The 27,489-nt window shown below is 41.7% G+C and overlaps 1 protein-coding gene across 1 annotated transcript in view; it reads left to right on the top strand.

The window, feature by feature from the left end:
* Positions 1-26,040, top strand: part of LOC136879399 (NAD(P)H pyrophosphatase NUDT13, mitochondrial) — a 51,528-nt gene extending 25,488 nt beyond the window's left edge. Inside the window, exons 4-5 of the mRNA XM_067153215.2 lie at positions 14,450-14,598; positions 25,545-26,040. Of these exons, the coding sequence (XP_067009316.2) occupies positions 14,450-14,598; positions 25,545-25,739 (344 nt within the window). The 3' untranslated portion in view covers positions 25,740-26,040. The remainder of the gene's footprint in view (positions 1-14,449; positions 14,599-25,544) is intronic.
* The last annotated feature ends 1,449 nt before the right edge of the window (positions 26,041-27,489 follow it).

The raw sequence follows: 27,489 nt of genomic DNA, 5'->3' as shown, positions 1-27,489 counted from the left end.
AAAGGATTCAAGCTGGAAGTTGTTTCTATCATAGTGTAAGACACATGTTATGGGACAAAGATGTGCCAACAGAAGCAAAGGATACTATGTACAAGATGTATTACGTACCCATAACAACTTACGGAGCAGAAACTTGAACAGTGACAAAGAAGGATGAGAGTCGAATACAGGCAGCCGAAATGAAGTTCTTGAGGAGTATGATACAGAAGAGTAGAAGAGACAAAATAAGGAATGAGAAAATCCGGGAAGAAATTGGAGTGGAAAAAATGAATGATAGAATAGAGAAGAGCCGATTATGAAGGTTTGGGCACATAAAGCGAATGAGCGATGAAAGAATGCCAAGAAAGGTGATGGAAATGCAAATCCAAGGAAGGAGAGACCGTGGACAACCACGATTGAAATGGAAGGATACCATCCAACGCAACATTATAGAAAGAAACCTGGACTGGGACACAGTGTTGGAGGAGGAGTGGTGGAAAGACCAAAGAAAGTGGAGAGGAACCATATTTGCCCCTATCCAGCTACAGCTGGATAAAGGGAAATGATGATGATGATGATGATGATGATGATGATGATGATGAGAGCTTGAAGAATTAGAGTAATGATTGTAATAATTAAGAAGGTTGTTCGACAAGGCAGTATTATTGGATTATGTTTTTTTATACATGTATAAATATATGATATGAGTAAACAACTGGAATCACAGATAATGCTTTTTGCAGACGATGTCATTCTGTACAGAATAATAAATAAGAGGATTTTGAGCGACTACAAAAACCACTTTACAAAGTTGTGAGAAGGACAACAGACAAAGGTATGATCATAAACAGTGCCAAAAAGTCAGTTTGCAAGAGGAAAAGTCCCCTCAGTGATAATCTCTATGTTGAAGATGGAATAAAAGTACTTAACTCTTTATTTCTATCCTTTCTTGTCTTTTCTATGATACCTCTAAGAAATTTTATCTTGGCCACATGATCTCTACTCCTGTCTCGTTAAGTTATTGTCAATCTGCGCTTGTGTCAATATTGGCACATAATAGGTTGAATACAGAACTTTGTTGGCTTTCTTTGGAATTTTCTATTTTTAACATTAGCTTTCATGGTCTAGCTCTCACAGCCATACAAAAAGACAAGAGAACACTAGTGATTTGACCAACTGCATCTTTGTAGCTTTTGATATTGACCAGTACGTAGATGTCAAATTGAGGGAAGATCTTCACATTAACAAGGTTGTAAATAAAGGTCACAGATCTCTTCATATGGTTATGAGGGTATTTAGGGGGTTGTAGTAAGGTGATAAGAAAGTATTGAAGAACTACAGAGGAATTACTCTGATTTCCCATGTTGCTAAGATAATGGAGAGGATATTGGAAAGTAGGATAAGGTTGAGGGTTAATAATTTCGTGTGGCTATTTCTAGCAGAGTGCAGCCCTTGAAAGGCAGACCCTCCGATGAGGTTGGGCGGCATCTGCCATGTGTAGGTAACTGCGTGTTATTGTGGTGGAGGATAGTGTTATGTGTGGTGTATGAGTTGCAGGGATGTTGGGGACAGCACAAACACCCAGCCCCCGGGCCATTAGAATTAACCAATGAAGGTTAAAATCCCCGACCCAGCCGGGAATCGAACCCGGGACCCTCTGAACCGAAGGCCAGTAAGCTGACCATTCAGTCAACGAGTCGGACAGGTTGAGGGTTGAAAATCAGTTTGGTTTCAGAAGTGGAAGGTCAACAGTAGAGCCCATTTTCATTACGAGACAACTAATGAAAAACCAATGGGAGTATGGGAATGATATGGTTATGACATTATTGACATTGAAAAGACATATGACAGTGTCCCCAGGACTAAAGTTTGGGACAGTCTGGTGCAAAAAGGAATTGGACAGGGATTAATGAAAATGATCATGGCAATGTACAAGGAATGTTGTAGTTGCGTGCAAACACAAGTTGGCAGGATAAGTTGGTTCAAAATCACTAGTGGGCTGAGTCAGGGAAGTGTTCTATTGCAGAAACTTGGACATTGATGAAGAAAAATGTTTAGAGTAGTAATGGATGACATCATGAGAACTAGGGTTGGGCAGACCGGAACATTCAGTTGTTCCGCAACATTAGGAGCTTGGAGGCGGAGCGTTTCGGTACAGAGTGCCGCAACATGGGACGCGGGACTGTAACAACTGCATAGTAGAGAGAGAGACAACATGACATGCTCCGCGTCAGCTGGAATGTGCCTGTAACGAACGTGCTGTGTCGAAGGCGGCACTAGATAAACTAGTTGGCCTTGGCTGTGTGCAGTGGGCACTTCGGACGCGGGGCTGTAACTACGCACTACGCAGTAGAGAGAACTTCGAGAGGCAACATTACATGCTCCGGGCCAGCGGGACTATGCCTGTATCAGTGTATCGAACATGCTGTGTGTAGTTTCTAATGGCCATGGCCAGCATAAAGCTGCACGAAACGCGAACGAACAGTTGGAACACTGAAATTCGCGCACAATAATCTCGTTTCAAGGCTGCGTTTAGGTCAAGATTTTTTCGGTCAATACGAAATACAGATAACACAGTTACAATGGCAGTACAGGTGTTTAAAAGTAACTGATCTAAGGATATTTCCACCAGTTGAATGTATCGGCAGGTATTGTAATTAGGGCCAGGATAAAACTTCACGGCACGTGAAAAACCAGTCGAAAATCTGAAATATGCACCCAGAAATATCATGTCTAAAATGTTTTTAGGATAAGAATGTCTTCATTCATTCTGAAATACACCTGTCATAATTACACTGGCAGTAGATGTGTTTACAAATGTCACAATGTTATTTTCACTAATTAAACATATACTCGCACAATTAAAGAGATATTTACCGAGCTCGATAGCTGCAGTCGCTTAAGTGCGGCCAGTATCCAGTATTCGGGAGATAGTAGGTTCGAACCCCACTGTCGGCAGCCCTGAAAATGGTTTTCCGTGGTTTCCCATTTTAACACCAGGCTGTACCTTAATTAAGGCCACGGCCGCTTCCTTCCCACTCTTAGCCCTTCCCTGTCCCATCGTCGCCATAAGACCTATCTATGTCGGTGCGACGTAAAGCCACTAGCAATATATATATATATATTCGTCAGTACCGGTACTCTATTTACGTACACGATATTAAAGCAGAACACTAAAATACAAATTAAACAGTATATACTATACAAGGAGAATACGAAAATAAAAATAAAACACTATATTATACTGTACTAGGAGAACACGAAAATAAAAATTAAACACTATATACTGTACAAGGAGAGCACGAAAATAAAAATTAAGTGATACTACCGACAAATGTTAATCTTCCAATAGGCTACAACACTTTAAATGGTGCTCAAAATGTTCACGGCATATTTTCATTCAGGAACATGATTTTAGAAACTTTGTCACTTTTCAGACGTGTACGGTTTTCTGTGATGGTCTGTCCCTGCTTTGAGAACACTCGTTCACAGGGAACTGATGTCGCCATAATGCAAAGTCTCTTCTTCATTAAGTCGTAGAGGGCTGGCAAGGTATCTTTGTTGTCATTCCACCATTGAAGAGGATTCTCTAACCTATGCAGAAGAGGCATATTTAAATACTTATCAATCTGTATGATACTTACTGTTTTTGGATTAACGGTTGGCGCGTGAACGAGCTCTTCAACGCCTGCATCAAAGTTTTTCCATAGTATGCTCGAAAATGATACTGTAGACCCATATGCCTGACTCTCATTTTATGAGGGCTCTTGTGCTCCACCTGATGTGTTAACAGCTGTCTGTTGGTGTGCAGTGCCAATAACGGTAGCGGCATCATTAATAAGTTTTTCCTTTATTTCTTTAAGTTTGCTTTCATCCTTCATAAAACCATACGTGGATCTAAAAGTGTTGCTTCCCACATTATATTTATATTGTGGTACTTATTGCAAATTTTACTTGTCAGTTCTTCACATATCTTGCCAAGGAGTCGAGAAATGGCCGGACTGTCATATTCCACCTCTCGCAGCTGTTGGTAATGAGTTCGAAGGTTCCTACTCATCAATCCAATTTTTGAAAGGATAACGTGCTTTTCACTGCTGACTTCCCTCGTCATTTCATCGAAGCACCGAAGAATTTCAACTGATTTCTCAATTATGTACCAGTCTTCATTGTTTAAAACTTCCACAGAATTATTGTTCATTATTGCAAGAGTACTTTGTAGTGGTTCTTTGGTCTGAATCACTCTATTCATCATCTTGTATGTCGAGTTCCACCGTGTTGGACAGTCCTGCTTTAGAGTCAGAACAGGATAACCCATCTGTTTTTGAATGCTGTGAAATTTCTCCAAGGATTGTGGGCTCCTTTTAAAGAATTCGACAATACGTTTTACCTTCTCTCTCGTTGGCCTTATTTCTTCCAGGCTTGATTGTGCTACTAGATTCAAACTATGCGCTAAATACGGAACATGCCACCAGTTGCACTTCTGAACCGCACTAACCATATTTGAAGCATTATCTGTTGTGCAAGCCACGATTTTGTCCTGAAGATCCCATTCTATTACCACTTTCTTGAGTTCTTCGGCAATGTTGTCTGCTGTGTGTCTTCCTACAAACTTTGAGCAGGACAGAAGCTTTGAAGAGAGTGTGCCATCACTTTTACATATGAAATGAGCGGTAACTGCTATATAGTTTTCATTTTTCAATGAAATCCACCCATTTGTTGTAAGGGTACATATGAAGCATTTTCTGACATGTTAGCCTTGACATCTTGCAATGTTGTGTCATAGAGTTTATTCAAGAGACTATACGAAAGTGTTTTACGGTTTGGGATACTATAATTAGGATTCAACATCGATAAAAACTTCTGAAACTCCTCAGCCTCAACTATATTGAAAGGTAAAAAATCTTTTGCAATCCATTTCAACAACTGTTCAAGTTTCTCTTTCTTAGTTGTTGACATAGGCCTGGATGAATAGGCTTGTATTCTATTTTATTTCAATCTTTGTACCTTCCCTCTGCTTAATGTGCTTAACTCGAGTGTATGATCGGACGTACCTGTTGTAGTAGTAGCAGTAGTAGTGTTGGTGGTAGATGATGATGAAACAGCTTGCATTAGCGACACAGAAAGATAGGTTTGTCCAGTTATTACTTGAACAGATGTGGCAGGCACAGGACTTGAAGCTTCAGTTGTTGCCTTTTCGTCTTCTGAGTCATGATGCACCGATAAAAAACTACTTTGATAAATGTCTGTTGTGGGATGTTTAAGTCTGAAATGTCTCGTCATTGTGCCGGTTAATTTAATTTCGTGTGGCTATTTCTAGCCGAGTGCAGCCCTTGTAAGGCAGACCCTCTGATGAGGGTGGGCGGCATCTGCCATGTGTAGGTAACTGCGTGTTATTGTGGTGGAGGATAGTGTTATGTGTGGTGTGTGAGTTGCAAGGATGTTGGGGACAGCACAAACACCCAGCCCCCGGGCCATTGGAATTAACCAATGAAGGTTAAAATCTCTGACCCGGCCGGGAATCGAACCCGGGACCCTCTAAACCGAAGGCCAGTACGCTGACCATTCAGCCAACGAGTCGGACATTGTGCCGGTTGAAGATTCCTTTGCACACAAAATAGAAAAACATATATTGTATTTCACTCTGTCGGGTTTTATTCTAGTAAAAAAGTCCCAAACAGGACTCCGGTGCGACGTCATGGAAAGTTTACCGTCCTTTGTACGGTGTATATTCCTAGGCTTCAATGAAAACACACTTATAGAACAGTTGAACACAAAACAGAACACATTAAGTTATTCGCATGTACCGATTTACTACCGAAGGCCAGTGGCAGGCTGCAACGGAACTCACAGAACAAAGAGGATATGACAGAACACGGAACACTCCAACACGAGCAGCACATGGCGGGACTGGCGGCGGCACGGGCACACTGCACTTCCGTCTAGCGCCTGACACTCAGTAGCCGTCATGAGCCGTCATCGGCTATATCCGCTGTCACTTGACTCATGGTGCCGAACGCATCGTGTCGTCACAGGTCCCGCTTACCTTTGATTACTGCGAATCTCGAAGTGAAACCAATTAAACTAGTGTATTATTTAATTGTAAAATAGCCAAGTATAACTTCGTGTGCCCAGTATGTTCTACCCGTACTTCATTTTATTATACACAAGACTTTCTTTCTTTTCTTTCTTATAGTGTAAGCATTCTCGAAGATCCCGCGTGAAAAGATGCTTCCAATCAGTTAACTGTAGCTTGCGGTAATGAGGTGACGTTTGTTAAAACGTGGACTTGAGTTTCTTTCTTTCAGAATGTTCAGTGAAATCATCACTTAAGCTAGTGAAGTGTATTATTTAATTCTCTAATAGTTGTGAATAACTTGGTGTGCTCAGTATGTCAGAATGTTCTACATCCTTTAATTATAGGAAAACTTGAATTGTCATTTTAAGACGAAACATTCAGGTGAAGAAGTGATATTTACAAGTCATGTAGATGTAAGTGTTTCAGAATAATATTAGCGACTTAGTTTCTCTTTAAGGTGTTAGAAATAATGAATGTGTACCTAGTAGCATTAGAACCGATTACAAATTGGGCAAGCGATAGCATTGTGAGCGTTCAATTATATCACTGAGCCTGTAATTCTGTTCACAATACACTCTGAACTCGAGGAAAGTGAAAATCATAAGTTCTGAAAAGCTCAAGCAGAGGGAGAGTGTGGTGGATATTTAGCTATCCTGCTACGCAATCATGCACAAACTTAGCCGATAAAAATGAAATGGCGTATGGCTTTTAGTGCCGGGAGATCCCAGGACGGGTTCGGCTCGCCAGGTGCAGGTCTTTTGATTTGACTCCCGTAGGCAACCTGCGCGTCGTGATGAGGATGAAATGATGATGAAGACAACACATACATCCAGCCCCCGTGCCAGAGAAATTAACCAATGATGGTTAAAATTCCCGACCCTGCCGGGAATCGAACCCGGGACCCCTGTGACCAAAGGCCAGCACGCTAACTTAGCCGATGACGGTTCCTGAGTGTCAGGCGCTAGAACGAAGTGCACACGGCCGGTATCGACAGTCAGCTAGTAGGCGAAGGGGAAGGGCGCTTCTGACGGGATAGCAAGTCAATATCTCGGTCTCGCTTGAGAATGTTTCGGAGCAATTGACACTCCGTGTTCCGGAACAGCGGAACATAACGGTGCACCGGCACAGTGTCCAGAAACAGGGACATAGTGCCCAACCCTAATGAGAACAGCAAAAGCAGCATATGTAGGAAGAGAAATGAACATGTTGATATTTACAGATGATATTGTGATTTGGGGAGAAGAGGACAGGAATGTTCAAGAACAGTTGGATGTGGTGAATGGGAAGATCGAAGAATGTGGATTGAAAATAAATGTAGAAAAAGAGTAAAGATCTTGTTATGACTGGAAGGGAAAAATAAGGGAAAGGTCAGATTAGACTTGCAGACAAGCCCCTGGAAATAGTGGAGACGTTCAAATACCTGGGGGGGGGTGAATTAATGGAGAATGCTCGACTGGATGCTGAAATTAATAAGAGGATTCAAGCTTGAATCTGTTTCTATCATAGTGTAAGAAACATGTTATGGGACAAAGATGTGACAATAGAAGCAAAGGAAACTATGTACAAGATGTATTATGTACCCATAACAACTTACGGAGCAGAAACTTGGACAATGACAAAGAAAGATGAGAATCGAATACAGGCAGCCGAAATCTTGATCTTGAGGAGTGTGATGCAGAAGAGTTGAAGAGACAAAATAAGGAATGAGAAAATCCAGAAAGAAATTGGAGTGGAAAAAATGAATGATAGAATAGAGAAGAGCCGGCTAAGATGGTTTGGGCACATAAAGCGAATGAGTGATGAAAGAATGCCAAAAAGGGTGGTGGAAATGCAAGGAAGGAGAGGCCACAGATGACCACGATTGAAATGGAAGAACACAATCCAATGCAGTTTAGAGAAAGAAACCTGGACTGGGACACAGAGTTGGAGCTGGAGTGATGGGCAAGACCAGAGATAGTGGAGAGGTACTATATTTGCCCCTAAGCTACGGTTGGATAACGGGAAATGATTATTATTATTATTATGATGATGATGATGATGATGATGAGTAAGAATGTAAAGGAGAGGGTGTCTGAGTCACTGGTAAGACCTTAATTGAGTATGGTATCTGTAAAAATAAAATAAATTTTAAAAACTTAAAAAGCAGCAAGATTCGTTCTAGGTGGTTTCTGACAAAAGAGTAGTGCCACGTAAATGTTGCAAACTTTGGGCTAAGAAGACTTGGAAGTAAAGAGACGAGCTACTCAACTAAGCGTTACGTTATGAGCTGTTAGTGGAGAGATGGCGTAGAGTGATGTTAGTAGATGAATGAACTTGAATGGAGTTTTGCTTTATTATTTCTGTGGTGCAGGCTAGTCGAGGCTTCTCCATCCAGAGCAGTTTTCAGCTTTTCTTAATATAACCTGAAGAGATTTTTTTTTTTTTTTTGCTAGGGGCTTTACGTCGCACCGACACAGATAGGTCTTATGGCGACGATGGGATAGGAAAGGCCTAGGAGTTGGAAGGAAGCGGCCGTGGCCTTAATTAAGGTACAGCCCCAGCATTTGCCTGGTGTGAAAATGGGAAACCACGGAAAACCATTTTCAGGGCTGCCGATAGTGGGATTCGAACCTACTATCTCCCGGATGCAAGCTCACAGCCGCGCGCCTGAAGAGATTGGCCAGTGATCTACTTCACCTGATCTAACCATCTACTTGCTGTTCTTCCCCGTGGTCTACTGCCTTCAACTTTGTCTTGCAAAATAGTCTTTTCCAAATTCAGTTCTTCTCTTGTGAAAATGTGCCCAAGGAACTGGAGGTAACACTCACTGACACATAAACATTTCTTGACGCTTAGTTCATCTATAATGGAAGCATTTGTTCCTTTTTTTCCGTCCAGGTTATACGTAACATTCCCCGCCATGACCACATCTCAAAGACATGTATTTTTAACATTAGCTTTCATAGTGTAGCTCTCACAGCCATACAAAAAGACTTTTAAATGTAAACACATATAATTAACACTACAGAAGTATTGATTAGGTGGAGAACCCCAAACCTACAATTGTGAACTGTTGAACTATCAGTATGGAAATGAAATTGATAACATATGATCCTAGGTATATGAATTGCCTTACTATCTCCTGTATTTGCTGGAGTTTTGGTTTTATTCTTTCCTCAAACTCTTGAAGAATATTTTTTTTGTCAGTAATACAAACCTATGCCTTTGCTGGCGGGACCTAGTGTTGACAGTGCACTATGTCTTCTGGTATGGACTAGAGCAATTTAGTTACTTTCATTGACCTGTCTCTGTCTTTTCCTTGGCTTTGACAATATGCAGCCAGTCCTTGCTATGAATGGTGTGAAAATGTTGCTCAGAGGGTTGGACGATCCATGCATTTCAGTGGGCTTGGCAGACTGATATGTAATAAGAACTTCTGTCTCGGTGAGGAAAGCAACGGGAAACTACCTCACTCCTCATTTCCCTAGTATGCCTAGGCTATCCACGACAGCTGATGGCACAGCTGTTAAGGATTCAACCAGCCTTCGGGCTCTCTTACCTCTCTTTCTTGAACAATTTTAGTTTGATTCTCATTTTCAAGTATAGCATAATAAAGTCACTGCCACAATCTGCTCCAGGATAGGTCTTGCAGTCCAGGACTGGAGTCTGTCAACGTCGCCTCACCAAAATGAAATAAGTCTGATTTTGAACCCTGTCGCTAGGTGGAATTCATGTGTACTGGTGCCATGGTGATGTTGGAGGAGGGTGTTGCAGATAGACAGGTTATTGTTAACACAAAATTCTAGTAAACTCTTACCACGCTAATTTCTCACACCTAAACTTTGCCTTCCTATCACATGTCTAAGTGATTGTGTTAAGTAATCTCGCTTATCTTTGCAATAAAATCACCCTGAATGACTAATATTTCCTAATAAGGTATCTTTTTGATGGCATGTTATAGCAGCTCGTAGAATTAATTGATTTCTTGTCTGGTGCAACTGGGCATAAACCTGAAAAATGATGTTACATGGAGCAGTATTCATCTTAACAGAGATGATTCTGTAAAGACTGGCTCCCATCCTGTGAAAACATTAGCTAGACCTTTAGGAATCACTATGGCATCACTATTCTGACTCAGATCCTCACTTCCAGAAAAATATATGGTATTCTTTGCATGAGTGATAAACTGGCCACAGCCTTTCCAATGTACTTCACCGAGTCCAAGTAAGTCCAGATCATGTAGGCTTATTGCTCTTTAAATGATAGTAAGTTTTCCTGTCTGTAAGAGGCTGCAGTATTCCACATTGCAGTATTTCTAACTACGTATGTGCAGTGATGGTTTGGATTGATTTGCGTGTTGTGGCCCATCTTAATTATGTCGTCCCCCCTCACTCCTGGGAGATTCAACTGAGGGACAAGTATTTGTTTATAGGAAGAAGAATTAGGGAATAGACTAATTTACCAAGGAAGATGCTCAATAAATTTCCAACTTCTTTGAAAACATTTAAGAAAATACTAGGAAACAGTTGATAGATAATTTTACCTTCATCACAAGAAAAAAACTCTCATTTTTACAAATATATTTTGTTGGCAGTAACAAAAAAGAGTCAGAAATTAGGTCCAATAATCTTCCCTGTTGTGAAACCTTGGTTAGTTTTAAACTTCTGCATAATCACAATCCTTATACAGTACACAAGATTTTGAAACAGCAATGGAGAATGCCCCAGAAGGTCAAGAATTTAAAGTTGTGATTCATGTGGATCGTAAACCACCAGCTTAATGTAGGGACTGATATAACGCACCTACAACAAGTGAGGTGGTTTTGGTGATTGTGGGGCAGGAGTTTGAAAAGTGGGACCTCGTTCTTCACAGCAGAGAGACAAAGTTGGTGTGGATAAAGTGAAACTCGCTGTGCTTATGACACTCTTCAGTACCCTCTTATGTTCTGCCATGGAGAATATGAATAATCCAGTAGCACCCCCCAGCTTGATCCAAATTCTAAAGACCCTCTTAAGAAAAAGTTTCTGCTTCAGCTTTTTTACTCTTACTGAGTCGTGGAAAGAGAGGGTCAAGAAAACTACATCTTACTCTGTTGCAGTCTTCTTAATCAGTATTTGGTGTGCCCAGTGCAAAGGAAACGGGCAAGTTTCTGATCTTGGCAAGATGGTTCTGCTACCTTAAAGGTTTACTGGTGGGCCCCTTCACATGCATGAGCAGCAAGGGAGCCTGTCTTTATAATGAAAATACCCCAACTTGGTTGTGACTGGCCGTAAGCAAGGGGGCCTGTGCCATTATAATAAAAACTCCCCAACTCAATTGTGCAGTAGGAAACAGGGACCTGTCATTATAATGATAATTCCCCAACTCAAATGTAACTGGAAGTAGTAAAGGGAGTATGCCTTTGTAATGAGATCTCCCCAAATTGATTGTGACTGGCAATAGGCAAGGGAGCGTACCATTATAATCTAAACACTCAAACTCGACTGTGACTGGCAGTATAATGTAAACTCCTCAGCCCGGGCTTTACATGAGGAACTGCATAATGTATTTTGGGTAGTATTTCATCTAGAATTCTGTGTACAATGTAGAATACTGTAGCAAAGTGTGGGTACATGAGCTAGTATGTAATAAATGGTACCGACCTGCTGATTGAATGTCAGCTTTATTTAAGATTGCCTGCATAGTAACCAGAGCAGGTACATGAACTTCATGCAAATTTGTTTACGGAGGGTTGCCCCTGTTAAGTTTGGACGATTTTGATGTACCTTTTGTCCTGTGCGATTCCCTTTCTCCAGACCCAGTTGTGATTGACGTGATAGCCACGGGCATGGATTATTGCCCTACATCTCAATTTCCACTGTAGAAGACTTCGACAGATTACAGGAAGAGGAATATTGTCCCATACCTCCTTTCGTACTTTTCAAATACCCTCAATAGTGGCAGGATGTCTAGAAGAACGCCTTCTTTTCAGGAGACCAAAGAGACAGAAATCCATCGGCGAGGCATACGGGGATTTGACAGGGATGTCACTAAATCTATATATATAAAATAAGAGTTTTGTCTGTACAGAATTTAAAAAGGATGGTATTTCTATATCAGTCGTGTCCACAGTAACAAGTAAATGCACTTTTTAATTTTCCGTAATTTCTGTCTGTCTGTATGTACGTACACACTTCACTAGAAAACGGCTAAAGAGACTTTAATGAAAATCAGTATACAAAGTCGGGGAATAAGTCGCTACAATCTAGGCTATAAATAATTTTATTCACGCTGAGTGAAATGGTAGTTCAAGGGAAGGCCTAAAATTTAATTCTTAAATATTTGTTGTGAGTGGTCCTGTCGATAAATAATACATAACTAACATTATATAGTATTAAATTTCCGATCATTTATACATTTTTACTGCACCAGTTATGATAGTAGAGATATTCATGAGTTGGGGAATAAGGAACTACAATCTACGCTATAAATAATTTTATAAGATGCCCTAATATCACAGAGTCGAAAGAAAACTAAATGTGAAGGCCTACAATGTAGAAAGCTCATAAAATGTATCAACAATAACATGACAATGACCATTGCTTGTTGTGATGTGCTTTGTGTCTTCTGTTGTCACTTATCTCCGATAGATGGGATTACTGTTGCATACCGAGTATTTTTTAAAATTTGCTTTACGTCGCACTGACACAGATAGGTCTTATGGAGATGATGTGATAGGAATGGGCTGGGAGTGGGAAGGAAGCAGCTGTGGCCTTGATTAATGTTTAGCCCCTGCATTTGCCTGGTGTGAAAATGGGAAACCATGGAAATCCATCTTCAGGACTGCCGACAGTGGGGTTCAAATCCACTATTTCCCAGATGCAAGCTTACAGCTGCGCACCCCTAATCACACGGCCAACATGCCCGCTCGTAACAAGTGTAACAGCCTGCCTGAATATTGGCGGGAAGTTGCTGAGGAGTTAGATAACTTTCTTCTGTACCATGCCATTCCTGTGGTTCATAAATTTTCTGATACTTCTGGTACGTAACACACTGGTTCATCATAGCATTCGAGCTATTCAATCCCTACTCTGTAGCACTGATTGGAATGAGCAGTGTGCTCACTTACATAAACATTGGCAGAGGCGTGTTCACGGCTGTCTGCGGCCTGCTCATTCCAGCACTGGGACTTTGGACTGTTATATCGGCACCGTAGTACTGTTTGTTAAAAGTGGGAAAATGTGAGGTTTTTCATTTGATAGAGTATGTTATATGATAACATTGCTTTTAATCGCTATATTCCTTCTGACGTTTTTGTAATGGCCTAAGTTGACTTCAGTTAGGAAAATCACAAAGACAGTCTTTCTTAGAATCCCATAGCGAAGCACGGGTACATCAGCTAGTGATGGATACCCATCTCTGCTTCTTTTCTCTCGTAGTAGGTGATTGATATCTGGCAATATGACTGGATGCTTTATCCATATGGATCCAGATATTTAAAGCATCCTCACCCTATAGCCAAGGGATATCTGTGTCGAAATAGGGGTCCATACCTTTCTTCTGGAAGTAGGTAGCATTGATCTTCACATTTTTTGGCACTCTGAGGATTCTGAGTTTACCCTGGGCACAATATTCTACCACTCCCATGAACCCCCTAGCAAACTCTTCTTTGTTTTCCTTGATGAAGTTTGAGTGCCTCTTTTGGTCTTTTGGGTGATAGTAAATTGCGCGGAGCTTGTTGGTGTCATCCAGATAAACCAAAGCTTCATCAAGGGCAGCAATTGACTGCCATTTATGCCCTGCTAGGTAGTTTTCATATATTTTTCTGACATTAGTGAACTGTTCTTTAACGTGCCTTGTTTTCAAAGCATGTCCACGCGCCTTGTGCCGCTTTACCAGGTTCAGATCTTCTTTAACTATACAGTAGACTGTACCTTTAGATATGCTTGTGTGGCTGGCAAGGTGTCTTTGAGTTGGTGGATTTTCCTTCAGGGCAGCAGCCTTTACCTTCTTAAAGATGTCCAGAGTCCTAGAGGGTTGAATGCTCTTCTTCGGCAGGTTTTTTGAGGTGGTTGTTTTTGGTGGGAAACCATTCTGATCTACAGAGGACTTCATAGTGTTGAGACCTCTCATTTTACACTGTTGTTTAATCCTCGATAATGAGAGATTAGCATCGGAAAGACCAACATTGTAGCCTTGCCATATATGTAATTTGGCAGGCATGAGGCAACAGTGGTATGAGATGACTGTACATGGCACTTCTCTAAATCACACTGACCAGACAGAACAAAAACAAAAAAAGACATGCAGCTGCTTCCAAGAGCGGCATGTGCGTTGAAGGTGGCATCTTGTGTTAAGTGGTGCAACCCTCCATAATGGAAGAATGTTACAACTTTTTGATCACATAGTATTTTTATTTATTTGTTAACGAAATAGGTGAGAGCATAGAGGAGAACATAAGACGAGAGGTGGCTGAAGAAGTGGGTCTGGCTGTACATAAGCTGGATTACTTTGGATCCCAGCATTGGGCTATACCAGGTAGCAGACTCATGGTAGCTTGTATTGCAACAGTGCATGACGAAGAGGTAAGAAAAATACTATTATAGTCAATTTTGGACATAGTGAACTCTGTTATAATGAACATTTAACTATAATGAACCTAAATGTCTGGTCCCAATTCACATACATTGTAATACATAAGAACATTTTGCTTATGGTGAACACGAAAATTAAAAAATGTAAAGAAATGAGCGGAGTGGCCACATGTTAACACGCTTTGGAGCCAAGCTCAGTATTTGAGAAGTGAGTGGATTGTAACTTCACCATTGGCTGTTCTGAGAATGGTTTTCTGTGGTTTCCCATTTTCACTTTCAGGCAAATGCCAGGCCACAGCTGATTCCTTTCACCTCTTTACCTACTTTCATTCACTGTCATTCATTTCATCTTCATTAGCTCCTCAACTGAGGGTGGCGACAGAAAGGACATCCGGCCGTAAAACCATCCCTAGAGCCCTGCACGATCTTGGCAGATGCAAACTGTATGGCAGTGCGGATAATTTTGCTGATAATTTCTAAATAATGTTACCAAAAATATGGCTTCTGATTGAGATAGCTACAAATAAAATTCATGAAACCCAATTGTGAAAAATTACCAGTGTTTCGCCCAGAGTGCGGCATGGGCTCATCAGTTGGATACCGCACATTTTCCAAGACACTGGCCGGCTAGCACGTCGGTAGCAACATCACTGCAATATATAGCCGGCCATTGTCTTGGAAAAAGTGCGGTATCCAACTGATGAGCCCATGCCGCACTCTGGGCAAAGCGCTGGTCATTTTTGACGATTGAGTTTCTTGAATTTTATTTGTAGCTATCTCAATCGGAAGCCATATTTTTGGTTACGTTAGCCCAAGAGGGCAATATAGCAGGTGGAGATATAATTCTCCCCTAGTACATTGGCACTGTATTACGCTTATCATATGTATAGCTTGCAGTGGTGTCGCTACCGGCGTGCTAGCTGCCCAGTGTCTTGGGAAAGTGCGGTATCCAACTGATGAGCCCATGCCACACTCTGGGCGAAACACTGGTATATTTTGACAATTGAGTTTCCTGAATTTTACTTGTGTCTGAATAATGTTGACTGATTTTCACTCAGGCATACTGTTATTTTTGCTTTTGGTTAGGTGACCCTTGACATTAGTATGGGAGAATGGTGATATAGAGAGAGCTGTAAATCTGACCTAAGCCAAACTGGCTCCAATTAGGGGAAGGAAGGAACAAAGGTTCCGAAAGCAAACCGCTCAATACATTCGTAGTTGTCGCAAGAGGGAATCTTTCACAAACCTGTGACTGTACGTGCTCTGGTGCCAGGTATGAGGTCTGTTGTATTATTATGTTAACAGATCTATCTGTTTCAGTACTTCGGCTGTAATATAGTTAAATATTTACAATATCCACGGGTAACAATTGGTGGATGCGGGTGCAGATGTGGAGTGCATAATATTTTGTATATCCACGCAGGGCTGTAACCCTGCCATATAATTTCATCTCGCCTCGTCCCTGACCTCGTATCAGGAAACAGGACTACTTCTAAAATAACTTTTTTTTCCATGGTCTGGCTCCATGGCTAAATGGTTAGCATGCTGGTCTTTGGTGACAGGGGTCCCGGGTTCAATTCCTAGCAGGGTCGGAAATTTTAACCATCGTCGGTTAATTTCGCCAGCATGGGACCTGGATGTATGTGTTGTCTTCATCATAATTTCATCCTCATCACGATGCGCAGATCGCCTATTTTCAAACGATCTGCACCTGGCGAGCTGAACATGTCCTCGGACACTTCCGGCACTAAAAGCCATATGCTATTTCATTTCGTTTCATTTTTTCTTCATAAACTTGGTTTACAGAAGGAAAACATTCTCATATTCCTTTTTTTTTTGCTAAAATTAAGAACAAATAGAGCTCACGGAGGTGATGCGAGAGACACACTCTACTAATCTCCGAACTAATCTGCGTGTCATAAATTCTGCGCTTGTCAGTGTATTGACCATAGTGGACACATCTGGGTCTGCGGGTAGGGAAGAAGGAGAGCCGTTCAATGAACACTTCGGCCTGTTTCCTTCTCCTTTATCTTCGAAGCAAGTTAGGGCCAGTAAGTCTTGTAAAATTGAAGGCCACCGACCGTCCTGCCTAATAGAAGGGATAGTAGTGGAAGTAGTACACTAGCCGAGGGACTGACGGTGGCTTTGTTATTCAGCTCACTTACAGTACGGTAAATGATTCTTAAATAGTGATATTGAAGTGCAAATATTTTTCTTTGGAAGACAAAGATTTTTGGTTATAGTGAACTTCAGCAATGTATGTCTACCTCCTAGACCCGTTTCTTGATTTGGAGTTGGGGATGAGGTGAGATGAAATTATATGGCATGTTTTTGTAGCTGGATGTCCGTCTTGGCGCCACCTTCAGTTGAGGAGCTAATGCAGAGGAAATGAATGATGGTGAATGAAAGTAGGTATAGGCTGTGGCCTATCAATAGGAACTGTCCCGCCATTTGCCGGAAGTGAAAATGAGAAACCACAGAAAACATTCTCAGGACTGCGGACGGTGCAGATCGAACCCACTCGTCTCCTGAATACAGAGCTTGGCTTCATAGCCGTAGCGCGTAACACATGCAGCCTCACCAAATATTGGAGTCTGTAGGTTCATTATAGCTGTAGTTGACTGTATATTTGTTTACTAACTGTTACTTATGTCTTCGCTCACAGACTTCTAGGAATTGTTTATAAATAACAATACTGACGTGATTCGTTTACATGGAGATATTAAGGTGAATTACAAATCTTCTGGTAAGAAAGCTAATGTATAGGAAACAAATAGAGAATAGTGTCTTGCTGAATAAACCAGTGGTTCCCAACCAGAGTTCCGTAAAAATGCATACAATATTTTAAGAACAGTAATAATCAACCAGTGTCGTTCTGTACTGCACGCTGATATCAAGAATAAAAATATTACGCTCCAAGAGACAAGGCCAGATATCCCCTTGAACTGTTTCTGCCAACGGAATTAGATATTTGAAGAACTGAGAGTGAATCTTTTAAAAATTGTGTTGCAAAGACAGTCATTGTCGTCATCATCATCATCATCATCATCATCATCATAGAACCCCTCCAGCATGCCAGTAGAGTGGTGTTGAACGAGTCTTCACTATTGTTATCTGTCCAGAAATAACTTCTCTCTCACCACTGACTGCCACTTCCCTCCTCTTCTCTCCACTTCGTCTCTCAGTTGATGTAGACCCCTCTTCCTAGGTCTTCCTACTGGCCTTCTTCTTTCAGTGTGCACGTAGTGTTCTTGTATCAGATATTCGCTTTACATGTCCATACCATGCTAGCTTCTCTTCTATCATTACATGGTCCTTGCATGCTTTTTGGAGGGTAGTTCGTAGAAACTTCCTTTCATATGTTTGCAATTTACTAACTCCTCTCTCTTTCAGTGTACATGTTTCTAGACTGTGTGTGAGGATGTGCACAAAGTATGACTTATACAGAGTCATCTTGTTTATCATGGGCACTTTCTTATCCCAAAGTAGATGTCTTATGAGGTTGTAGAAGTTAGAACTACTATCCACTATGTTTACCGTTTCTTTATCTGCAGTACCCCTGCTGGAAATCATATTTCCAAGGCATTTGAATACCTGTACACATTCAATGTTTTCACCTTCAGCCAGTATCTTCCCTGCTCATTTTCAGTGCAACAGTTTTTGTTGTACTAACTTTCATCTGATCATCATCATCATTTTACAGCTCCAGTTTCCCGGGTTATGTTGGCGAGCCTCTTCCATTCTGTCTTATTGAGATTCGTTTCTGTTGTTAATGACATCCTCTAGTGTCCTTCCCCGATCTGCAATGTCCATCCAGTGGGTTCTTGGTCTTCCCATCATCCATTTCCCTGCCACATGTCTCTCCAAGTTAACATATGCTGTCCTTGTTGGCTTCGTCCTCATTGAAATTGGCTACCCATTCATCCAGCCTAGTTTGTACCTTATATAAATAACAGTTTTTAAAGTTGTAAGATTAAAGTAAATATACCTTTCTATGAAGAGTATTACAGAGATAAGATTCCAAAATTTTATTGAAAATAAATGAATTCAATTTGGCTCACCTTCTGTGTGGTATGTTGCCCTGCAGGCAGTCACAGTTCCCTAAGATTTAGTTAAATATTTCTTGGGCTCCCTGGAACACAAGAAGTTGCGGAACACTGGTGTAAACACATACCGATAGAGTTCACATAAAAGAAACACCTGCAGCCTTGATCAATGGAGGAAGAACAGTGGTGATCATTGTTGATTGTGAGGTAAAGTGGTGGTGGTTATTGTTTTAAGAGGAAGTACAACTGGGCAATCATCCTCTATTAACAAGCACTACTGAGCTAGTTAGCCATGTGGTTAGGGGCACGCATCTGTGAGCTTGCATTCAGGAGATAGTGCGTTCAAACCCTCTTTCGGCAACCCTGAAGATTGTTTTCCATGTTTTCCCATTTTCACACCAGGCAAATGCTGGAGCTGTACCTTAATTAAGGCCACGCCCTTGCCTTCCCCACTCCTAGCCCTTTCCTATCCCGTCGTTTCCATAAGAACTGCGTGTGCCGGTGTGACGTAAAGCAACTTGTAAAAAAAATCTATTAACACTAATCAGAGGGGTAAACGTGGACACTTCGAAAAATGAAGGTATCGGCCAAAGAAAGACAAGGGCCATGAAGGGTGTGAAAATGAAAGTCTCCCAAGGCCTCAAATACTCTAATACTGTTGGGGTCAGAAAAGAACAAGAGTTGACCAAGGGAGGTCAAATAAGATAGATGAAAGTGAGGAGCCTGGCATGAGTAACGGAAGCAATGCCAGGACTCAGCTAAGGACCCCATGGTTGCCAATCCTTGCTCTCAAATTAAGAGCCCCCCGGGGTCCCTTTTACTAAAGGGAGGAAGGAGATTGGTGAGTCAAGGAGTGGTTATCTAATGTTAAGAGATCCCTACACATGAGCACCAGCTGATGTCTCAACAAGGTACGTATCTCCCCCAGTGCAGAGAAACTACATTGTCCTACAAATGATGCATGCAGTGATATCTCACCAGAAGGCAGGCTTTTATACAAGTGGAGATACAGCATCTCTCCCAGTGCACTGTCACTATGTTCTCAACTTTTCTGCATCTCGTACACCAAGCAGAACACTATCCTCCAGCATACTTAACAGGCAGTTCCCACACACAGCAGATGCTGCCCATCCTAATTTGGAGGGTGTACCCTACAAGGGCTGCATCTGGTTGTAGTATTATCATGAACATCATTGTTCCCCTTGTCCAGTGTGATCTCAGATGGGGCCATGGATCACTGATGTCCATTTTTGCCTGTCTACCCACTGTTCTTCATTAAAGATATCTTGAACATTTGCCACACACTTCTTTTCTTGTTCAGTTTAATCTCTCCATTGCAGGTCTGGCCAGGTTCATCCTGCTATGGTATGGAGTAGACCGTACAGCCAGCGACTCAACCCACAGTTTCAGGAAGCAGGAAATAACCTGATTCTCTACAAGGGTCGACGGCTTTGGGCGAATGAAACCTTGTGAGAGGATACTGGACCCTTAGTAGAGAAAATGCTGCTTAAATTCCATTGGTAGTAGTGTTTGTACTCCAGTGCTGCAGCTACAAAAGGCGTCTGTTCTCAGTGTTAGGAGCAGCAATAGCTCTAAACTGCTTGGCGACAGGCCATGTGGCAAACATATTCACACATTGGTGGAATATCGTCTGATGGGTATACTACAAGGACAAGGTCTTCCCTGTAAGCAATACACGTTGGCAAAGGCCCAGTCTACGTGAAAAGTATGCAAGGGTTACCATCGCGTGGGTGGTGACGGCTAAACAAGCTAGACCTCACTTCCCGTCTTGCAACACTGTGTTGGCACGCTGTCTGGATGGTACGAGCTAGCATGTGCAGTCTAATGAAACATGATGGAGTTGAAATAAATCATACAATATTGGAGGAGATTACAAATTAATGTCCAGTGGTACCCGTGGAATGACTAGTGGTGTTGGTATTGTTGTATATGAGGAATTTGACAGCAGTAAGTTCAACGGTGTGATGATCATCTGTTGAAAACTGTTTATAACGCTGATTTTTTGTTTTGTTTTTGTAATATATGAGGCCATTTCTTTTCAGTGTTTAACTCAGTTACTTTGTAACTGTTAGGTTCTTCAGCCTGTCAAAACTAATTTTGAGTAATAAATTTATAAACTATTTGCAAGAAAACATGTGGTAATAGTATTATTAAGTATAATACACCCATGTTCATAAAAAACAGAACACCTTGTAAGACTAGAGATAGGAAGTTCATATTCACAGGACATGTGCATTACTATGTTCTGAAGAACCATTTGAACCATGTCGGCCCTCAGGTTCAAGGTCCACATTGATATCTCGGCGCACCACCACCGACTTGTAAAATGTGCCTGTGGCTCTCGTTGTTGCTATAAACCAAAGGTAATGGATCAGTGTGACTTGAGGAGATGTGCAGGATGCCTCGCAGACGTATGCGAGAACCGTACCGTCAAATGAGTGAGTTTGAAAGAGGACGCATTATTGGCATGAGAGTACATGATGCATCCTTCCAGGAAACTGCTGCTCGTGTGGGACGAAGTGTATCGGCAGTTCAAGGGGTGTGTACAGAACGGTTCTCAGAAGGCTGTAGAAGACGACGAGATGGGTCTGGTCGCACCACCCCGAACACCTCCTGAGAAGATCGACACCTTATCCGAATGGCATTGCAGGACAGACGTGCATCCTCCTTGGCTCGGGCGCAACAGTAGAACAGTGTAACACATCATACACTATCAGGAGTGACAGTCCGTTGCCGTTTAATACAGTCTGGCTTACCGGCGCGTCGTCTACTTCTCCGTCTACCTTTGACTACTGTGCATAAACATGCTAGATTGCCATGGTGTATGGAACAACGCCACTGGGGACAGCAATGGCAGCAGATAGTGTTTTCGGACGAATCCAGGTTCTGTTTGTTTGAAAATGATGGCCACATTTTGGTTCGCTGCAAACAGGGGGAGAGGCATCACACTGACTGCATTCGCACAAGACATACTGCGCCAACTCAAGGCCTTATGGTGTGGGATGCTGTTGGGTGCAACCACAAATCACAGTTGCTGCGTGTCCAGGGCACGGTGACCAGTTTGACCTATGTGAATGACATCCTGCGACCCGTAGCTATACCCTTTCTGCACGACACCCCAGGTGCCATATTTCAGCAGGACAATGCACAAGCACATGTTGCTGCACAAACACGTGCCTTCTTGTTGTCACAGGATGTTAGACTGTTGCCCTGGCCCACCCGATCATTGGACTTGTCGCCAATCGAAAATGTATGGGATATGGTGGAACGACAGGTGTGGCGCCGTGACCCAGTAGCAACCACCAAAGATGAACTGTGGAATCAGGTGAATGCAGCCTGGTTGGCTATACCCCAGGACCTCGATGCCATCACGCATGGAACAAGTTATCAGTGCCCATGTAGGACCTAGTGCCTACTAGGCAACAGGATACATGCTGAAGCTAGGTGACTGAAATGCTAATCGCTTCTGCAGAAGATACTAATGAACATGTCCTGTGAATATGATCTTCCTATCTGTAGTCTTTCCAGGTGTTCTGTTTTTTATGAACATGAGTGTACTGTATTAATTTGCTTTCCTTTATACAATAATTATTATTATGTTGTTTCTTTTTCAGGAATAATACTGTTACCATATGTTTTCTTGTAGGTAGTTCATACATTCATTACTCAAAATTAGTTTCAGCAGACTGAAGAACCTATAAAATATGTTGCACATGGCAGGAAAATCCACCTCTTAGGGACCTACGGCCTGCAGACAGACCAAACAACTTGCTCCAAAGATACCTTGTGGGCAGTACTCAATGAAAAGGTCATCCAAGTGCCCGCCAGACGATTATCATTGCTGGTGATGTATATCAGCATGTAGGTCGCAGGAAAGAAGACTCTACTACCCATGGTGGGCAGGGTATGGTGAGAAGAAAGACAATAGACCGTGATTCTTGATTTTGCTCAAGCTCATGAACTTGTCGGGATGGTTCAAGAAGTGTTATTCACATACTACTGGGGCACAAAGGCAACCCAGATTGACTATATCATTGTCAGATGTCAGGATCTCAGAGACATGCTTGATGTAAAAGTTGTGCCATATGAAACAGTCGTAACACAACACCAACCAAGGTGCACATCAAGCTGCCAACAAACCAACATGTAGAGCGAACTGGCCAGGAGAATCAAATGATGGTGCATACAGATCTCTGTGCAAAACTTGACATGCATGAAGGAGAGCAAGATGAATCACTAAATGAAAACATCACAAAATGGAAGACATCCTCGATTCTACAGTGTCAGTGATGAAAATGGTATCTGGCTGGTTGATTGGAGAAAAGTGAGAGAATGGTGGCAAAACTACTTCCATTAGATTTCAACCAGCAGAACTATGGTATTCTCACTGTTGGGATGCAGCAGGATGGTTAGCACAGCTCTTCAACCTGGTCATCGGAGAGGGACAAACCCTAGCTGACTGGCAACAGAGCATCACCACACCCATTCTTAAAAAGAAAGGAAGTCATGCTGAGTGTGCTAATTATAGCCCAACCTGGCTGCAGTGTCATACTGTGAAGTTATTTGGGCATGTTGTAGACAAAAGGTAATCATATTAACAAAGTAGTTAAGAAAAGTTACAGATCTCTTCACATGGTTATGAGAGTATTTAGGGATTGTAGTAAGGATGTAAAGGCCGGGCTGAGTGGCTCAGACGGTTAAGGCGGTGGCCTTCTAACCCCAACTTGGCAGGTTCGATCCTGGCTCAGTCCGGTGGTATTTGAAGGTGCTCAAATACGACAGCCCTGCGTCGGTAGATTTACTGGCACGTAAAAGAACTCCTGCGGGACTAAATTCCGGCACCTCGGCGTCTCCGAAGACCTTAAAAAGTAGTTAGTGAGATGTAAAGCAAATAACATTATTATTATTAAGGATGTAAAGGAGAGGGTGTATAAGTCTCTGGTAAGACCACAGTTGGAGTATAGTGCCAGTGTATGGGACCCTCACCAGGACTACTTGATACGAGAACTGGAAAAACTTCAAAGGAAAGCAGCACGATTTGTTCTGGGTGATTCCCAACAAAAGAGTAGTGTTACTAAAATGTTGCAAACTTTGGACTGGGAAGACTTGAGTCGTATGTTTTGAGCTGTCAATGGTGAGTTGGCATGGAATGGCATAAATAGAAGAATAAGCTTGAGTGGAGTTTTTAAAAGTAGGAAAAATCATAATATGAAGATGAAGTTAGAATTCAGGAGGACAGATTGGGGCAAGTATTCATTTATAGTACAAGGAGTAAGGGATTGGAATAAATTATCCAGGGGAATGTTTGATAAATTTCCAAGTTCGTTGAAAACATTTAAGAAAAAGCTAGATAAACAATTATAAATAATTGCAACTATGAGGTAAACAATTTATAGGGAATCTGCCACTTGGGCAACCGCCCTAAATGCAGATCACTGATTGATTGATTGATCGAGGATTTATATCATTAAGCTTTCCAGGAACCAAGCTGGATTTGTGAAGAATTGCAATACCACTAATTCACGCCACATGGCTTTTAGTCAAGAAACACCGTGACAAAGACAAGCCACTACATCTCGCATTGTTGGACCTAGCTATGGCCTTCAGTCAGGTACTGCACAGTTTCAACTGGCTAGCACTTTGTGAACATGGTTTGACAGAATATCTTGTCAACTGGGTGCAGCTGCTTTATGTAGAACCAAGGAGCTACTGCAGAACCATCCAAAGACTTTGCCATCGTAGCCGGTTCTACCCTATTGCCACTCCCCAACCTGGTGATGGAGACCGTGACAGCTGACCTGCTCTGCCAATACTGTGGACCCTTCTTTATGCTGACAGTGTTATGTTGACTGCAGAAAACAAGCTGAATCTACGGCAAACTCAAGAATGGAGAGACAGACTGGCAAAACACAGTTTGTGCCTAACAAGATGAAAACTGAGTACATGACAACAGACATATAAGAAATGGGAACCATCAGATTAGACTGCGATGACCTGGTTTGAGTAGTCATTATTTAAATACCTTGGCTCCACAATAGCTGATGGTGGCCTATTTGTGGAAGAGGTCAGCATGAGAATGAATGCAGTCTGGATGAAGTGGCGAACAACAACTGGAGTTACTTGCGACTGCAGGATGAAACATCATCTAAAATAAAAAATTTACCGTACTGTCGTCCATCTTGTTGCACTCTATGGCTGCCAGTGTTGGCTGACTAGACTGAGACAGTGTAAAGGAGACAAAGATGCCAAGGTGGACAGCGGACATCACTAAATTAAGACTGTGTTTCCAATGACAGCATTGGGAAATGCACGAGAGCTGTCTCGGATGGTTTGGGCACGTTTTACGAGTAAGAGCCAACACAGTTGCCAAAATGGGTTACAACCTAGAGGTAGTTGGCAGAAGACCAAAGGGGCAACAAGCTGCTCTATTATCTCAAATACATTCAGAGATGGCCCGAGACAGAATAAAACGGAGACAGCAGATCAATGTAGTGGACCCCACAACCAGGTGGGATAAATACTCGAGAAGAAAAAATAATAATTTGTTCTCCATTGTTTCCCGGGGCTTTCTCTTAGTCTTTTCCCTGTAAGCTCCAGTTAAAGCATCAACTTTGGAACCCTTGTTCCTGCTGTTCCTTTCACGTGCCGATACCACCTCAGTTTCTCTCCCGCTCCGCATATACCTACAATTTCTTATTCAGTTCTGTCTTGTCTTGGCTAGTATACTACTTAGGAATTTCATGTTGCTTGCCTCGTATTTACCTTCCTCTGCTTTGGTTATTACCCTAGTAATTATTATTATTATTATTATTATTATTATTATTAAAATGAAATATATTTATTTCCAATTGACACGGTTAAATGTTGCAGGTTGATATCGGTTGTGACGAGCTGGAAGATGCGAAGTGGTTCACACCACAGCAAGTGCTTGATGCTGTAGAGAGGGTGACATCCCAAAGCACTAAGGTTATTATGTCAGATCCAAGTCAGTTGTGGGTGCCCCCTAGAGGTGCCATTGCCCACAATGTCATTAAGTACTGGCTGAAGAAGTACCACTCCATGTAGAAGTAGACACTTTACCTATTCTGTCTTCCCCAGTATTTGGCACATCAGTATGTGAGAAAAGACTCTGCCTGTATTATGACTAGTGTTGGGAATTATATGCACTAGACCTATCTGTGTTGGTGTGCCCTGAAGTAAATTAGAAGGAAAAAAATGATATGCAAGAAAAATTCCAAAATGATTCGTATTAAAATATCCAAATATGCAGTAAAACCAGAATCTGCAAGCTTTCTGTTGTATAGCGTACATGAAAAAACAAAATTCTATCAATGTAGCAGGATATATTAAAAATGTTAATCTCACGTGTGCACACACACACACACTTGCTCTCTCTCTCTCTCCCACCTACCCATTCATACTTTTTAACCAAAACAAATTTTGTAACTCTTCGAGACTGTAATTTTCTGCATATTTTCTGGTTGAAGCATATTCCTTCTGTCTGTAAAATTAAACATGCATACAGAAAATGTCCTGTCAACATCACAAGAAGCAAGGGGAAGACTTAAAACTAGGCATTAAGCCACATCACCATCAGAACCTTGCCGTATTTGACCAGTTTCCCTGAGATTCTCGAGTCCATACTTCTTAAGATACCTGGCTGCACTAAAATATTTATTTGCATATATTTCTCAACACTAGTTATCACCCAGTTCTATAGTTGTATGTATCGTGCAATAATTTTCTTTCAAAGTTATTTTTTAAACTAAACTGCCAGGAAAACTGTAGTATTGTGAAGTTGTAGGATGAGATATTGGTTTCTACTCGGCAATTACAAGGGAACCCAGAATTTGATGGCATACCAACCTGAAGAATGTATTGCAATTGGGGGAGCAGGCAAACCCGCATTGTATCCACTTTCTTCGGCTGGATTTTCAGTCTCAACCAGGTCTCTGCCTTCATCACCAAAGAAATAAGTGAACAAAGAACTCAAGCTTTTACACTTATTTCAATTGCTTTAAAATTATTATTCATTGCTCTAATGTCCGGGTCCATGGCTAAATGGTTAGCATGCTGGCCTTTGGTCACAGGGGTCCCGGGTTCGATTCCCGGCAGGGTCAGGAATTTTAACCATAATTGCTTAATTCCGCTGGCACAAGGGCTGGGCGTATGTGTCGTCTTCATTATCATTTCATCCTCATCACAACGCGCAGGTCGCCTATGGGCGTCGAATCAAAAGACCTGCATCTGGTGAGCCAAACTTGTCCTCGGAAACTCCCAGCACTAAAAGCCATACACCATTTCGTTTCATGGCTCTAATGCAGAATTATGTTAGTATAATGAAGTATAGAATCCATGTTCAAAGAATTGGACTCGTCATGATGAATGCTCAGGATTGCAATTTGGTTTAGGTGCTTAGAACTCATTATTAATCTTTAGTCGTCATAGACTTGAATATGACCTTTCTGCTGTAGAAGTTGATGTAAGGATTGTTCGTAGGAGTTGAGTGAACTTCAGCAACTCTAAAAAACATGGTCTTCATTTACTTAATTAGATTTTAGGAGGGGAGGGGGCTGAAAATTCTCGCAGGTATCTTGGGACTTGGGCCTCATAGAGCTGGCACCCCTGATAACAAATCTATATATAATTTATGGTAATGGAAATGGAGAGAAAATTGCTAAGCAGATTTCAATGAACAAGTCCTTGGAAATAGTTATTTATGTAACAGCCACGGAAAGTCATCTTTTACGTTACGAGTGAGATGTCGGAATTTCGAAATGAATAACGTAAACGTATCTTTAGTGACTGTTGCGTA

Source organism: Anabrus simplex, chromosome 8, assembly GCF_040414725.1.
Source record: "Anabrus simplex isolate iqAnaSimp1 chromosome 8, ASM4041472v1, whole genome shotgun sequence".
Lineage (NCBI taxonomy): Eukaryota > Metazoa > Arthropoda > Insecta > Orthoptera > Tettigoniidae > Anabrus > Anabrus simplex.
The sequence above is the reverse complement of the archived record's forward strand: the minus strand, read 5'-3'. Positions and strand labels throughout refer to the sequence as shown.